The 14,926-nt window shown below is 40.4% G+C and overlaps 1 protein-coding gene across 1 annotated transcript in view; it reads right to left on the reverse strand.

Annotated features, from left to right (window-relative positions):
* The window catches only part of TET3 (tet methylcytosine dioxygenase 3), a 386,815-nt gene that overhangs the window by 181,568 nt on the left and 190,321 nt on the right, over positions 1-14,926 (reverse strand). The window contains exon 4 of the mRNA XM_078666542.1: positions 12,117-12,207. Coding sequence (XP_078522668.1) covers positions 12,117-12,207 — 91 coding nt within the window. The remainder of the gene's footprint in view (positions 1-12,116; positions 12,208-14,926) is intronic.

Raw genomic sequence — 14,926 nt, forward strand, 5'->3', positions numbered from 1 at the left:
CCTCACAGGCCGGTAGAAGACACTTTCCGAGCTCTGGAACCAGTCACTTGAACTGCCAGCAATCCATCCAGAAACTTTTGATTGCGGTTTATCAAGTCGCCATTTCACTGGGTGACATGGGTTCTTTGTTAGATCACTATTTCACCTGACCTGCTAGAAACGCAACTGCCCCAGTTTCGTTTTAGTAATGACTGCTTTATGTCCAGCTTTAATACACCAGTTATTTCCTATTTCACTAGAACCACAGTCTCAAAAGAATTTTGTTTTTTAAATCACCACGATCTATACTCAAATTCGCAGGTTGATTCAGACCATCAGGATTACTTGAAAGAGTCTTTATATTAAATAATGGCAAATAAGTGAGGCTAAACCACAACGTTTTTAATATAATAAACTTTATTGGTTTTTTCAAAACAATATTTTCTATTTGTCAATGCAATTACGTCTCTAATAATTAGGTTTACATACACATTTTCAATTTTTTGCTTATCAACACATCTTCAGTGGACTGTAACCAAACTCTTCAATTATTTCCATTTCATACTGAGGGCATACTGCACATTCAACCTCATTATAATGTAGCTGCATGCAGATCAAGGAGGTCGGCTATGAAGGGAGCGGGTGAGGTGGGTTAGTGTGGTGAGCATTTCAGCACATACAGCTAAATCTTCAGTCAGTTTTTCATCTCACCTGGAGCGTTTTATGTGTTGTTCGTCTGCAATGGCCCATTCTATAAGTCTTTCTTCCATGTCATGTGTCAGGTCCTCTGGCCGCACCTAGTGGAGTGCTATACTTCCCATGGATAATGCTGTACCCAAAGCTGCGATTCTGATATGATCTTGTTTTATTTCTTATTGCGTTAGTGGGTAATTAAATGCCATTGTTCGAATGTCTAATATCACTTTCTTCCAAAACTCGGTTATTCATGAATACACTCCGACTATGTGAAGAAAGTCTATGTCAATGGTGCCACAATGTGGGAAAGACTGGTGAGAGACTAAACACAAATTTAACCAAATGACTACCCTACTTTACAGATCAAGCATATTACATTGGCTGTTGAGCCCACTAACAATCCACACAAAGTTTTTGTACTGAGAACACAAACAAAATAAGCAACAAAGAGAAACGAGTAATATCACACCCATTACACTTGTCCTTCAACTAGTTAACTTTTTGGATTGATGTTTGGCAACCTTTTAATAGCTGTCACACATTTCTCTTGATGGAAAGAAATTTCATTGCATCTAAAGTGTCTTTAGCCTTCAGGACTGATCAAGATTTCCTGACATTTAGAACAACTTCCAACCATGTGATGCTAGCGAGAACGTTCAAATTCTCCTAATAGGCGTGCTGCTGCCGGAATGTGTCTCTTCATTATTTTGTGGTTTAATAATAGGAGCAGGAATATAAAAGCCCTTTTAAGGAGCCAAAGAGTGACTCGCAGGATGGCATTTCTTTTACTGCATGTTCGGCATTTCTTTCACTGCATGCTCAGCAATTCTATCACTATGTGATCAGCAAATGAGAGATGACAATGACAGCATATTGCTTAATTTAGTTCAGTGCTCCAAGCTATTAAATGCATTCGTTTTACTGGCGTTCTCAGTTGTTAGCATTTTAGCTTTGTCCTGCCAGGCTTTTGTGGCCACTAAGATAAGTACAAGGCTGGTAGTTCTGTCAATATACAGTTAACATTTACCGATGTACAGATTCCCCTAGATTCAATAATGCCTTCTGATCCATCAATATATCATGCTAATTGCTTATGGCTGAGCCAAGGGGTGTAACATTTTTCTAATTTTAGATCAGCAGGCAGACTTGTGAAAGGTTTTAACAAGCACATAGTTTGAAAGTAAAGACTTTGTTATATTTTATGCACTTTAGTAAATCAAATAATCCAAAGTTATTTTTCATACTGTGCATTTGATTACACTTTTTCCCCATAAATGGATCACATACTATTTTTCTTTTCCACAGGGCACAGAGTTATCTGCACATGGAACTGAAAGGTAAACCTTCACAAACTCATTCAGGTCAAGATTTTAGTAAATTTAACCAATCTCGTACAGCATTTACTGAAATAAAGGAGGTCAAACTTTCCCCATTAATGCCACACAGTTCCCTTTGTTGTAAGCATTCTAAACACTTATGCTACCTCCATCACGTCCATTGTTGACTTGGGTTGATCTCTGCTTTTTCAAGCAAAAGGCGAAGCAATGCCATAGGTTAAACTAGAGCTACGCAGCATGACAGCCAAAGACAATCACTATGATCCAAGAGTTCCTTCCATCTCGACAACTTTTTCACCAGCATATGTATATGGGAGAAAGAGAATGATTAAACTTAGAGACATTACTCTCAAATTGCAAATAGAGGAAACCCAACAGGAAGTCCTATTGCACGCTACTATATTAAAAACCTTATCCCAGAGCAGACAAATGGAGGATTCCCATTGCTGCACATGGTCTAAGTGCGTGTATGCATGAGGTCTTCCGCAATGGGGAATTAAGACATTCAAATATGATGCTGAATCAAGGGATATTGTGGGGTTGCACCCAAACTCACAGAAAAGGTCTTGCAACACATACTTTGGAGACATGTAAAAACAAATAATTCACAATGATTTTAGTTGCCGGGCTAATCATTATTTAGCACGATTATACACAGCAAGTGAAAATTACAGATTTACATTGAAAAGTGGCTTTATGCCCCAAAACCAACAATTCAGTATTTGCTATTTGGTGTGACAGCACGCATGTACATCAATCACCACAAGGCTCGCCTGAAGCACCTTTTAATGCTGAACTTCCGATCTTGCATGAACTATTTCTGGTAAAGTACATTGCAATATACATTTATTTACATATTTTCATGAATATAATGCTTCTAAAATCCTTATATTATGAACAGCAAGGGAACCACAAGCATATTAAATCTGGCCTTTGACAATGCAGCTCGATGTCGAGACATTTTGTTGTTGTTAGTTAGAAATGACCAAGAACCATGGACTTCCCCCGGCTTGCCGCTTGTGACTCCTGGCACTGCTTTTGCAAACCCTAGCATCAGAGGTGCAAAAATCATTGCTTGCAACACAGGGCTAGCTTGGTTGGAGCTCATTTTCCTGTTTTTCTGTCAATTTGTTTACAACACAAATAGTGAGTAACATTATTCACTACTAGTGTAATACAAAATGGAGTATAATTTGCTGGAATATGACTATCCGGCAGCCAAGGCAAGTCAAACACGTGTGTAAATGTATTTTGTATGTATGCTTGCAGGTGAGTGTGTTCATCTGCGAGAGAGAGTGTGGATGTGTGTTTGCAGTCATAGTAAAGGTCAAGGGGTGTGTACTGTTACTTCCTCTACCCTATGGTATTTTGGTGAACTGACATCCATGACTAGCAGTGGTAAAGCTGCCATCAATGGTTCATGCTATTGAGAGCAGCCGAACCTTAAGAAACCATAGCATGACCCTGTTGTGTCTAGTTGACGGGAAGCCATCATTAGCTAGGGTACACATTCATGAAGCTCCACGAAGCTTAAAGTGGTAGCAATGTTTCTCGAAATTTCTGATTCAATTTGATCATTGATACATTTTCCCCAAAGGGTAAGGAATATTTTCACTGCTTCAAAAAAACAAGAAAAGGCCCTCGGTCAGAGTGTCAATATGTTATTTCGACCCAAAGGAGGTACATTAGGTGATCCACTTCAAATCAAAATAAACAGGCTGCACTGAATGGTACTGCAAGCAGAGGCTGATAGACGAAGGAGGACGCCAAGCTTTGCAATTCAAATGTTTGCCATTTTCTTCCTATCCAGGAAGGTGGGAGCAGACACATGTCAGGCCAATATGAACATTATTATCAGGAAAGGCTAGCTTCCAGGAGACTGGCCAACTGTGTGGTAGTGGTAGCCAGAAAAAGACATTAAACTGTTAGCAGCCAAAGCAGTCTTTTGAGCATAGCAGGACATGTCCTCTCAGTGAGAACAGGCCAGTCTCCTCAGAAGCGTGAAATTGACTTGATCTCTACCAGGGAAGGAAAGAATGATCGAGAAGCCTACAAGATAAATTCTGACAGGCACCAGCACCCATAGATATGAGGCAGGGTCGTACTGGCCCATAGGGCAAACAGGCAGTGCCGATGAGCGGCCTGGCAGATCATTGTGTGGGCCAGTTGTGTCGTTGTTTTATGGTGCCGGCCGGTTATACTGTTGATTTCCCCGACATTAGCACACACATTGCCTGCAGGAAGCACAAATGTAAGCAGTCTTACTCCCATACCTTGCAAAACACTTACACAGCATATCTTTACAATTTTCAAAAATGTCTTAATTTGCACACATGGGCCATTTTATAGCTTTCTAATTCACTAATGGCGGCCACTTTGATCTTGGGACCCAGGTCTATGTTCTGTCCCAGTCCGACCCGGGTGTGAGGTAGCCTTTTGAAAAACGATAAGTGGTGGGAGGCATAGTTTTGTAAATACAAGTCTCAGAATAGTATTGGTATATAAAAATAGAAAGTTTAGAAATAAAGAAGCATTTCATTTCACAGCAAAAAAAGCAAACGCTTCAGTAAAATAAGTGCAACAGACAGGAACGAAATAGTAAAACATTTGCTGTATAGAGTAATGGAAAAGCTACATTTACAATGCAATATTCTGTTTCAGTCTTCACAATATACAAATTGACACACAGAACATCTAGAGAAGAGAAACAATATATTAAATGGTTCAAGGGTTTAAGTGAAGACTAGAGGCCAGAAGACTTTTTGCAACTTAAGTGGCACTCTGGAGTGCAAAAAATAAAATGAATTTACATTAACAAATTCTACTGCTTTATTAGTAGGATTTAGGTTTAAGGAACTTTGTAATCTCATTGTGCACTGATGGAGGTGGATTTTCTATGGCCAAGGGTAGGGAATGGTGAAATAAAAGACAGTGGTTCTCCGAAACACAGTTAAGAGCCACAACTTCACAGTTTAACTCTCAACTGTTGTGGATGGCATTAACAAATATTTTTTGAAGGTGGGAAATAGAAGAGAACACCACCGAATTTCACGAGGATGTAGGAAAAGGGCTTTCCCCACGAGGATGTAGGAAAAGGGCTTTCCCCCCACTAGTGAAATATTAACTAGCAGAAATATATATTTATCTCAGATATTCAGGTCTATCCTTGGAATTCTTTATGAATTCACAAAAAGTCAAACCTGGGAGTAAACCTACAGGGGACCGCGGGGAACAGCTGGAAACACTGCCCAATTTGTTACGATTCAGAATTTCTGTTAAATTTAAGCTATGCTTTGCTTCCCTCTACTATGCCTCCTGTAGCCACTTTTTCGGGCACACAGGAGTTCACTTTACCTCTGAAGAGTAATCTGGTAGGAGAATTATCCCAAATATCCATAACTAACACTCTTACATTAAATCATGCCACCACCAAGTGTTCCAAGTTATCTATGAATTGCCGAATTGATCAATGTTGGTTCCCTCACTAAATGCCAATGAAACATCTTCTCTTCGATCTCAAACCGTCTTTGACCTTATTTATTTTTATACTTATTGAAACATGGCTGTACAAGGCCTTGGCTAGATATTACATCAGCTATTCCAGAAGTATACCCGTTTCTTGTTTGTAACATAAGACACAAGAAGGGTAGGGGTGCTGCCACTATCAGTTCAATATTAAGGTAGAATCTTTTGGAGAGTTGAACGAGATATTGGCTTCATGCTGTTCTCTATCTCCTAAAGCCTCTTTTATTTTACCTTGGTATATGGTGTATTCTCTGCTCCTAGAGGCTTTTTTATTAGATAGTGTGGTGGACCTTGGGGGCTTTCATCAATATAGGGGCCTGGCCCACTGTGCAGGGTGACTTTAGTATCTGAATCCACGATCTTGGCAGTAGATTAGGTCAATATATATTAGATGCTTTGTCAGTGTATGGTCTTTTACAGGAGGGCATGCACACACTGCAAGGCATACAATCTACTTCACCCCCCCCCCACCCCGGATTAGCATTCAGTAAAGACAATTATTTTCTTACCTGCACAGCCCCCAATTAATAATGATTGAATAATTTATTACCAAGTCATTCAAAATCGGAGTATGCCTCACTGGTTTAAACAAATCACACCTCACGAGCCTGGAGTAAGCTTGAAGCCAAACAGGCCTGCGAAGTATTCAGCAGTCGCTGGACTGCAGACCGTTGACTTGGTCCAGACAACCTCTATCAAAATGTTAACATATCTTTTACAAATGTTAGAATTATTTTTTCTTCCTCTATCTAAAAATAAGAAAATTTCAAACAAAGGAAGGAGTCCACGGTTTACCCTGGACCTAAAGATAGAAAAAAATGAAGGTACAACAGACCAAACTACTTTGGAATCATTCATACTATGAGGATCTCCATTAGGCCTTCCGCCAAAAAGTAAGAATGCAAACAATGCGTTACCATTCCTAATAAATATGTTTTGGGGAATTCCCTCATCCAGGTGGCAAACAGGTCAAAAGCCTTATTCCCAGTTGTATTTAAATGTGTCAGGATGGACAGTACTAAAAAGAATAATACTCCATCCCATTGTGTGATACCTTTGCTTGTTTTTACATTAAAAAATATTAAATTCTCTACAGAATCCTGGACTTGCACATCTCTATACCTAGCCATCAGGAAGAGATTACTTACTCGCCAATCTAAGTCTTTACTATGAAAACTCTTCCCCTGATTTTTGAAAAGCGATGTTTTATGAAATTAGGTTCCCTGGATGATATTTGCACATTTAGGGTTTTACATTCTCTAGCCCCTGCTTTTATTTCTCAACATACTACCATTGTCAATACTACCTTAGCATTATGACATTTTTTGCTAAATTCTGTGAATTTCACCTTAGACTAGTTTGCACAGAAAATATCCTAGAGGAGACAATCTCTCCTCAAACCAAGCTCCAGCTTGCATTTCTCAAGACTTTATGACCAGTTACATCTGCATGTTCAATTTTCTAATGTAGTACCGGTCAAGTGAAAGTCGCAGCATTTCAAAACACTTGCAAAATAGTTGTTAAAAAAGCTAGAAATTTCACACATCCCTAGTCATGAATCCATAACTTAAAGCAATAAAGAAATACAAACAAAATCTGGATTCACTCCTGGGTATCAATGAAAACATTTCTCAGGCACATGCACAAGAAGCATTTTTTTCTACAAAACATTTCTGTCTTAATTAACAGTATAATTTTTTTTGTAGAGATTTCAATTTCAGTTCTAGTTTTATGGCACGTCACCATAGTTTTTGCTACGCACTAGAAATAAAAGATTTTACTATCACCTAATTCAATGGTAAACTATCAACCTCGGAAGCATGACAAGGTTAGTTTATCTGCTGGGATATGAACACACCAGGTGTCAACAATGAGTGCTTAACTCGCTGAAACATGTTGCCACCTAGCGATTATTTGTATTACTTGAGAGCATTCTATTTGTGAAATTAACCAGCCGACACACCACTCATGCTGGCACTCTTATTAGTCTGGTGAATTTATTTACAAAGTCTTCTTAACATATTGCTGCTAGTGAATGGTCTGAGAGAGCATAGAAAGGAGGAAAGAAGATTTCTTTGGGTAACCACTTGCACTAAATAATTATATACTAGGAAAGATGTCAAATGGCGTGCCTCTATCAGAAGTCACGCTATCAGTACACAATAGTGATTCGAATCGAACATACAAATTGTAGGATAGTCTGCACCACCATAAAATTAGCTAATGTGCAGCTACAATAGTGGAGCCTTGGAACTAGGTTTACTGCTTTCTTGGAGCCCTGTAGATTTTTTTTAAAGCATGAGAGAAACCAGAGGGCAATACATAGGTCTTATCATCAACTTCTGAGCCGGAGTTGTATACCAACATGTGTTGGAATAAAAAGTGAAGAGTTATGAATAAGTTTTAAGATGCAGCTAAAAAAGTAGTGTGCTCTGAAGTAGTAGCAACTTTGAAAGAGCTTGTAATGCAGGGAACCAAACTGTTGAATTTAGCAAGTGAACTGGGCATGGCGCTGCAATCTAGAAGCACAGAGTAAATATTGCTTTTACAGAAAGGCAGGAAACAGCTACTCATGCTAGTGGGGCTTAAGGGCTGAAATTAAGTCTGTGGAAGGGAACAGAAGTGGTATTGTGGCTGTCCATGCCAGCAGGGAGACGATGCTGATGGTGGAGGTGTGCTTGCACAGCTGCTGCCAGGCAACCCTCCCTACAAACAGTAACTATTGTCTGATGCGGTCCAGAGAAGATGCACGTAATTGCTGGTGACCTGACAAGGGCATAGTATGCGGCTTTAACTCTGCACCCTCACGCGCCAAAGCTCTTCTCTTACCAAACAGTGGTGATGTACTAGGACTCAGACCAGTCTCCTCCAAGGCTTTGAGATTAGAGTTAGCTGCCAGGTGAGAAGACCAATTATTCAGCACAAGTGGAAGGTCTAGCAGCCTACTTGAGAACAATTGCCACTGATACTGCTCCCTCTGGTGGATGCAAATAGTTTACTCTCTGCAGGTCAGATCAGGATACACAAAGCAGCATTCATGGCCAGCTTGGTCACTTCCAAGAGGGTACAACTGCTGTCAAAAAATTACTGTTGTTCTTCGAACTGCTGATTACATTTTAAAATGCATCACGAAAGGCTTTGAGTAAAGTGGGGATTTGTATTGTGCACACTGCAATATTACTGCACTGATAACTATAATTAAACCAAGTTAATCATGGATACTTCATTCAGCTCAGAAGGATAAAAACCTGATTCTGCACCATCAAGGTTAAAAGCCTGTGAGAATGATTACAAGAAGTAAAGAACAAGTGGAGGAGGAGGAAGAAAGGGGGGGAGAAGAGAAGAGATTTTCCTTAGGCTAAAGCAGCAGGAGGGGATATCAACATACAAGCACAACAAAGCTTGACAGGCTTGGTATCATGGTATCTTTAAACAGACTACACAAATGTTTCACCACAGTACAACCCCTAAGAAAATACACCAAGCTTATCAGGAAAACATTAAAGAAAGAAAGAGAAAAATAGAAGATTCTCTCTAGACCACCATACTTCAGGGCTTCAGGTAAAACTAAAACAAAAAATAAACAGTTCTTTGAATATCATATTGATTATGTTTAGTCTATGATGTAGTATAACCTCACAGCAGAAAACGGTGTGGAAAAAAAATGGACTGGGATGAGGCTAGGAGTGGCCAATATTAATTCAAGCATTCTTCCTTAACCTTTTTGTTTCCTTCAGTGCAACACCCTTATTGCAATAGGAGACCAGCCTGGGGATGCTTATGGTCCCCTCTGGAATGGAACTGGTTTGGCATTTCAGACTGCGCTGTTCCTATTGGAGCAGGATCAAGGCTGACTTGCATACGGCTAGTTTCTGTCTAAAGTGTCTTAGTGGGAAAAAATGGTGTACTGTAATTGGGCAATGAGCAATGAGCAAGTACCTGTGGTTGAGATTAATTCAAGCATTCCACCCATCAGTTCTTTGTTTTCTACCACAGCATAACTTCAGCCAACAATTATTCCAAGACAATTTCAAGGGTGTACATTATGTGGAGATGAGTACAAATATGGCACGACATTTCATGATTCAAAAAAGGGATCGGAGATATTAAAAACTTAAGGAAAAATGAATGCCAGCTACTGATAGGCCTTTAATGTCAGAGCAGGTGGACGAGTAGAGGCGCTGTGGAGTGCGTTTCTCCCACAGCTCCTGTAAAGATGGGAGGTGAAAAGCAGGAGCATGGAGGTTAGCAGCTGCAGATCCATGACAATGCTTAATGTTGGGGTCTCCTTCCCCTCAGTGATCATATCATTGTTAGTACAATACTACTATTAGAGACTACAATGTCCTTGTTCATCTTCTAAAGCGTGCAGGATCACAACGCTACTGAAACTGCCTTTAAATCCAGGAGAGGGGATATCCCAGCACTGCCGGTACAGTGACATCAGGTGAACTGTCAAATAAAAGCATGAAATTAGGTCGTAAACAAAATGGTGTGCTCTTACAACCAAATGTGAAGCTTAACTGTCTGTCTTACTGTGTAATGAGAGGGAGATGCATTTAGAAAGCACAACAAGAAAGGGAAAATTCTGCAGCATAACAGTTAGGACACCAGTTCAATGCTTGTTAAATCTGCTGAATGCTGGCCAGTCAGCGTGATCTTGTTGTTTTGCAGACACTCGATTTTAATGCACCCATCTATAATGAGGTGTTGTACTTTGTCCAAGAGATGTGTGCAAGACTAAGCGGAACAAACCTCACTTTCTCACAATGCCTTTCAGTCCATCACCATGTATGACAGGTGTATGACAGGTGTATGACAGCCTAAGCGCCACCACAAACTAATGTCAAACCGGCAAAAATGTGCACATGTGGATTTAGTCATGTGTAAAGTTACTTACTATACCTAGTAGCAACTTTACATGTGTTTGCTATTAAACATTTCAGTGTGTATATTTACTTGAAGGTGCAGAATGTCATGTCTCCATCCCCTTAAAATAGAGTTGGAGCCAACTAGAAGAGGATTTCTAATTGTAAAGTTAATACTAGTAACTTTCGCATGAAGGCAGAGATCTCCCTATCGTAAATTAAAGGGAAAGGAATCAATTTGAGTAACTGTTTTAAAAAATATTTACAATATTATAATATAAAGTAAACATGTACTTCAATATTTATTTTGCACCTAGAATTAAAAAATAAATGTTACAGAATGATAACTTACCAGTATTTTTTTTTAAAACGTATTCAGAAATGCATCACATTTACATCCCTTAAAATAATTTTTTAATTCTCACACTATTTTTATATTTAATTTGGTAAATTACAATAAAACTATTTAATCATTTTTATTTTTCATTTAAGTTTAAAAGCTGCATTTAGTTTGAATCAAAAATGTAAACATTCATTTAATGACAATTTCAATTGAATATAACAGCATGCGATATATATCTCAAAACAAAGCACTTTCAGGCTTAGTGTGCTGCCAAAAGAAAAGAAGAACATAAGGAACCCTGGGTGGTTTTCAAGTTTAAAGTGAAGAACTGCCCCTTAATATGTGGCACTCTGCAACACCACCGACACTCTAAATCTGCATACTTCAAATGCCTGTTTTGCTGTTAGAGTTTTTAAGCACAGGATTAGCGAAGTGCCATCCACAATGTGCTAGAAAAGTGGAAAAGACTTTTGCAGCAAAGTCTTAAGGTATATGATTAGCTTTTGCCATCCACGCCTAAATTAAAAATTACAAAAGCCTTTTACATTTCATGCACAATCTTGCAGCTTTGGATTGGTAATATACAATTCAAGCCAATTTAACTGAATAAAAGCAGTTCCTGGCACCTGTTTCACTCTTATTAGAGCTAGTGAGTGAGGCATAGCTGTGTCCAGATACAAGGGAACACACAGTATAAGTCAAAGCAATGTCTTTTCAGGCTTAGTGTGCTGAATAGATCATACAAAAATGGAAGTAGGGAACACTGGGTAGTTCCCAACTTGTAGGTGGACAGCAGCTCCTATTAACAGAGTACTCTACAAAACCCCCAACGCTCTAAATCTGCTCACCTCAAATGACGGTTTTTCTATAGTAAAAGGCTTTTGAAATTTTTAAATTGAGAGTGGATAGCTCTGTTCTAATTCTATGCTTAACAGCTCTGGTAGACAGACATTTGAGTTGAACAAATTGTGATTTTTATAGAGTGTTCAATAATTTATGTCCTATGAATGGGTAAGGTGTAGAGGACACTGTTGAAGCTGGGCCAAACATCCTATGAAAATTTAAATAAGGTTAGACCTCTACCAGAGAGTTTGCTCCATTTGCTAGTTAATATTTGAAAAAAATCATGAGGAAGTGGATAGCAGTAGTGCCAATCCTAGAGTAAAAAACAGAAGATTATTATTATTATTGTTATTATACAGCTTATAGAGTGCCTGGTTACTCCAACGGAGTGTCCCTGTGGTAGAACACTAAAAAGTACCCAACAGATAGACCAGAACCACCCACCCACCAGAAGATGATTATTCAACACTTATCCAATATTGTTTAGGCTCATACAAACTGTTAATAGAACAGACTCTTACTTACCGGCCTTCCATAAGTTCCCTGATTGAGGCCACAGTTGGTCCAGACCCCAGGTGAGTGTAGTATGGTCCTTCATCTTTTTCAACAATTTGATCTATTCAAAACAAAAACAGCATTTTATTTTATTATTTTGTTGTCATTCTCAGCTGTAGATTAAGCAAACCTTCATATATATTGACGGATTTGTGTACCTTTATGTATGCAAGCATTTCTAATTTTCTTTAGACCAGCACGTTTATCCATGATCCTACCTCCAAATGTTTGTCCTCTTAAGGACCCCACCTCTTACTAAACTCTCAGGATGGGAATGCTTCTCCACCGATTGCCCCACTTTCTGGAACAGCATGACTTTAAAATCAACAGTTACGAAAATCCATGTTTGAAAAAAGCTTTAGGAAATCATTTAATATCACTGCTCAGCTCTTAGAGCCCTGATTTCAACCACTGCAGCAGTTCAACCAGACTGCGGAGTACAATGGCCCTATAAAAGTATGACATATTTGTTGTCCTTATATGGATAGACGTCAACATGCATCGAAGTCACATAGGGGTTAAAGCACATAAAACACTATATCATTTATGGTGCCATCACTCAACGAGCGATATTGTCAACAACCCCTCTGTCAGCCACTTGGACATCCTGTTCCACCACAAGTCACTCTTCTGCAGCGCTCTCTCTAGCAGAGCCACACTATTGCTAGCCATCCTGCACAGCAGTGTCACCAGCCATCCGGGAAGTCTCACCAGTCATATAGCAAGTCACTGTCACCAGTGAACCATATTGTCACCAGTAAACTATATTGTCACCAGTAAACCACACTGTCACAAGCCATCCAGAAAGCACACTGCTGCTAGCCATCCAGAAATCCAGAATCACCAGCCATCTAGCAAGCCTAAACTGTCACCAGCTCTCCAGCTAGTCACATTACCAACAATCTGGCAAGCATCAAAGTCATAGAGCAGATGGAACATAGAGAGAGAGAGCGAGTGAGAGAGTGCGAGAGAGAGAGAGAGAGAGAGCGACAGAGCGCAAGAGAGAGCGCGACAGAGCGAGAGAGAGAGAGCGCGAGAGAGAGAGCGCGAGAGAGCGCGAGAGAGAGCGCGAGAGAGAGAGAGAGCGCGAGAGAGAGAGAGAGCGCGAGAGAGAGAGAGAGAGCGCGAGAGAGAGAGCGCGAGAGAGAGAGCGCGAGAGAGAGAGCGCGCGAGAGAGAGCGCGAGAGAGAGAGCGCGAGAGAGAGAGCGCGAGAGAGAGAGCGCGAGAGAGAGAGCGCGAGAGAGAGAGCGCGAGAGAGAGAGCGCGAGAGAGAGAGAGCGCGAGAGAGAGAGCGAGAGAGAGCGAGAGAGAGAGAGCGAGAGAGAGAGAGCGAGAGAGAGAGAGAGAGAGCAAGAGAGAGAGAGCAAGAGAGAGAGAGCAAGAGAGAGAGAGCGAGAGCGAGAGAACCAAGTAGCAGCAATGTATCACCTTTGATGAAGTAATTACCCGTACAGGAGACCCTGTGGGTCTGTAACCTAAAAATAACTCTGGTCACCACAAGACACCCAATCCCAAAAAATGTAACAAAAAAAGTTTTAGAAACAGTGCAAATCCTTTGGGCAACCTATCAGTCTCAATAAAGACTAATGACGAATGAACTAAAGTCTTTAGGAGACTGGTCGGGTTTTAATTACATGGCCAAGTGACTTTTAGAAGCAGCGATCATTTAAATCATGCCAGTCTCCTAAAAAAAAAACAAGCATTGGCATTGCCAATAGGTCTCGCATTTGTGGGACCTTATAAGTATTTAGTTTTGCAGCACAATATCCTTGTTGCATAATCGGATATTGTGCTGCAAAACTAAATACTTATAAGGTCCCACAAGCGAGACCTATTGGCAATGCCAATGCTTGAGGACCCCCTGTTACCCGCCTCTGTGATTCCCAGACTATGTTTTCCTTTTGTTAATAAACGCTTGCAAACAGCTGGCGCATGCGCAGAGCGGGGGCAAGCAAGGGAAGGAATGGACACAGGAGGGAGCCGGAGAGAGAGAAGAAAGGAACCTGGAAGTTATGTCACGTTGGTTGCTTATTATACGACAGTAAAGTTGCCCTACATTTATAGTGCAACTTAGTACTTTAAGGAAGCAGTAAAGGTGAGGAGAAACAAGTGGAAGGAGAAAAGGAATTAGAGAGAGGGAACAGGAAAACCCGATGTAATATGTCAGCAGTTTGCATAGATAGTGCTTATGCCACATGCAGATAGGGTCAAAGCGCTGCATCTGAAGGGGAAAGGTACACAGAAGTGGCGAGGGGAGGATGTCACTTTATGTAATGTATTGGCTTGTATAGTGCTTATTGCGTTTAAGACGTTTAAAGCGCTGCAACACAATTGAAGAGGGAATGACAGGGCATGGGGGGGAATACTTTAGGGAATTGGAGTGAGGGAAAGAGGGAACATGATGCTACGTCACACTGCTTGCTTGGATGATGTTTAACCCTAAACTGCTCCAGAGCTGTAAGGAGGGGACTCTAAAGAAAGGAAAGCAAAGAAGGAAAATATGTAAAGCGCTCTGATACCTGATTCCGTTCGGGTCTAGTTCGCGCTATATAAAACGCGGCAAAAAAAAAACCTCAGTTTACCGCCAAGGCAGATAGAGTCAAAGCGCTGCATCTGAAGGGGAAAGGTACACAGAAGTGGCGAGGGGAGGATGTCACTTTATGTAATGTATTGGCTTGTATAGTGCTTATTGCGTTTAAGACGTTTAAAGCGCTGCAACACAATTGAAGAGGGAATGACAGGGCATGGGGGGGGAATACTTTAGGGAATTGGAGTGAGG

Source organism: Lissotriton helveticus, chromosome 11 (assembly GCF_964261635.1).
Source record: "Lissotriton helveticus chromosome 11, aLisHel1.1, whole genome shotgun sequence".
NCBI lineage: Eukaryota > Metazoa > Chordata > Amphibia > Caudata > Salamandridae > Lissotriton > Lissotriton helveticus.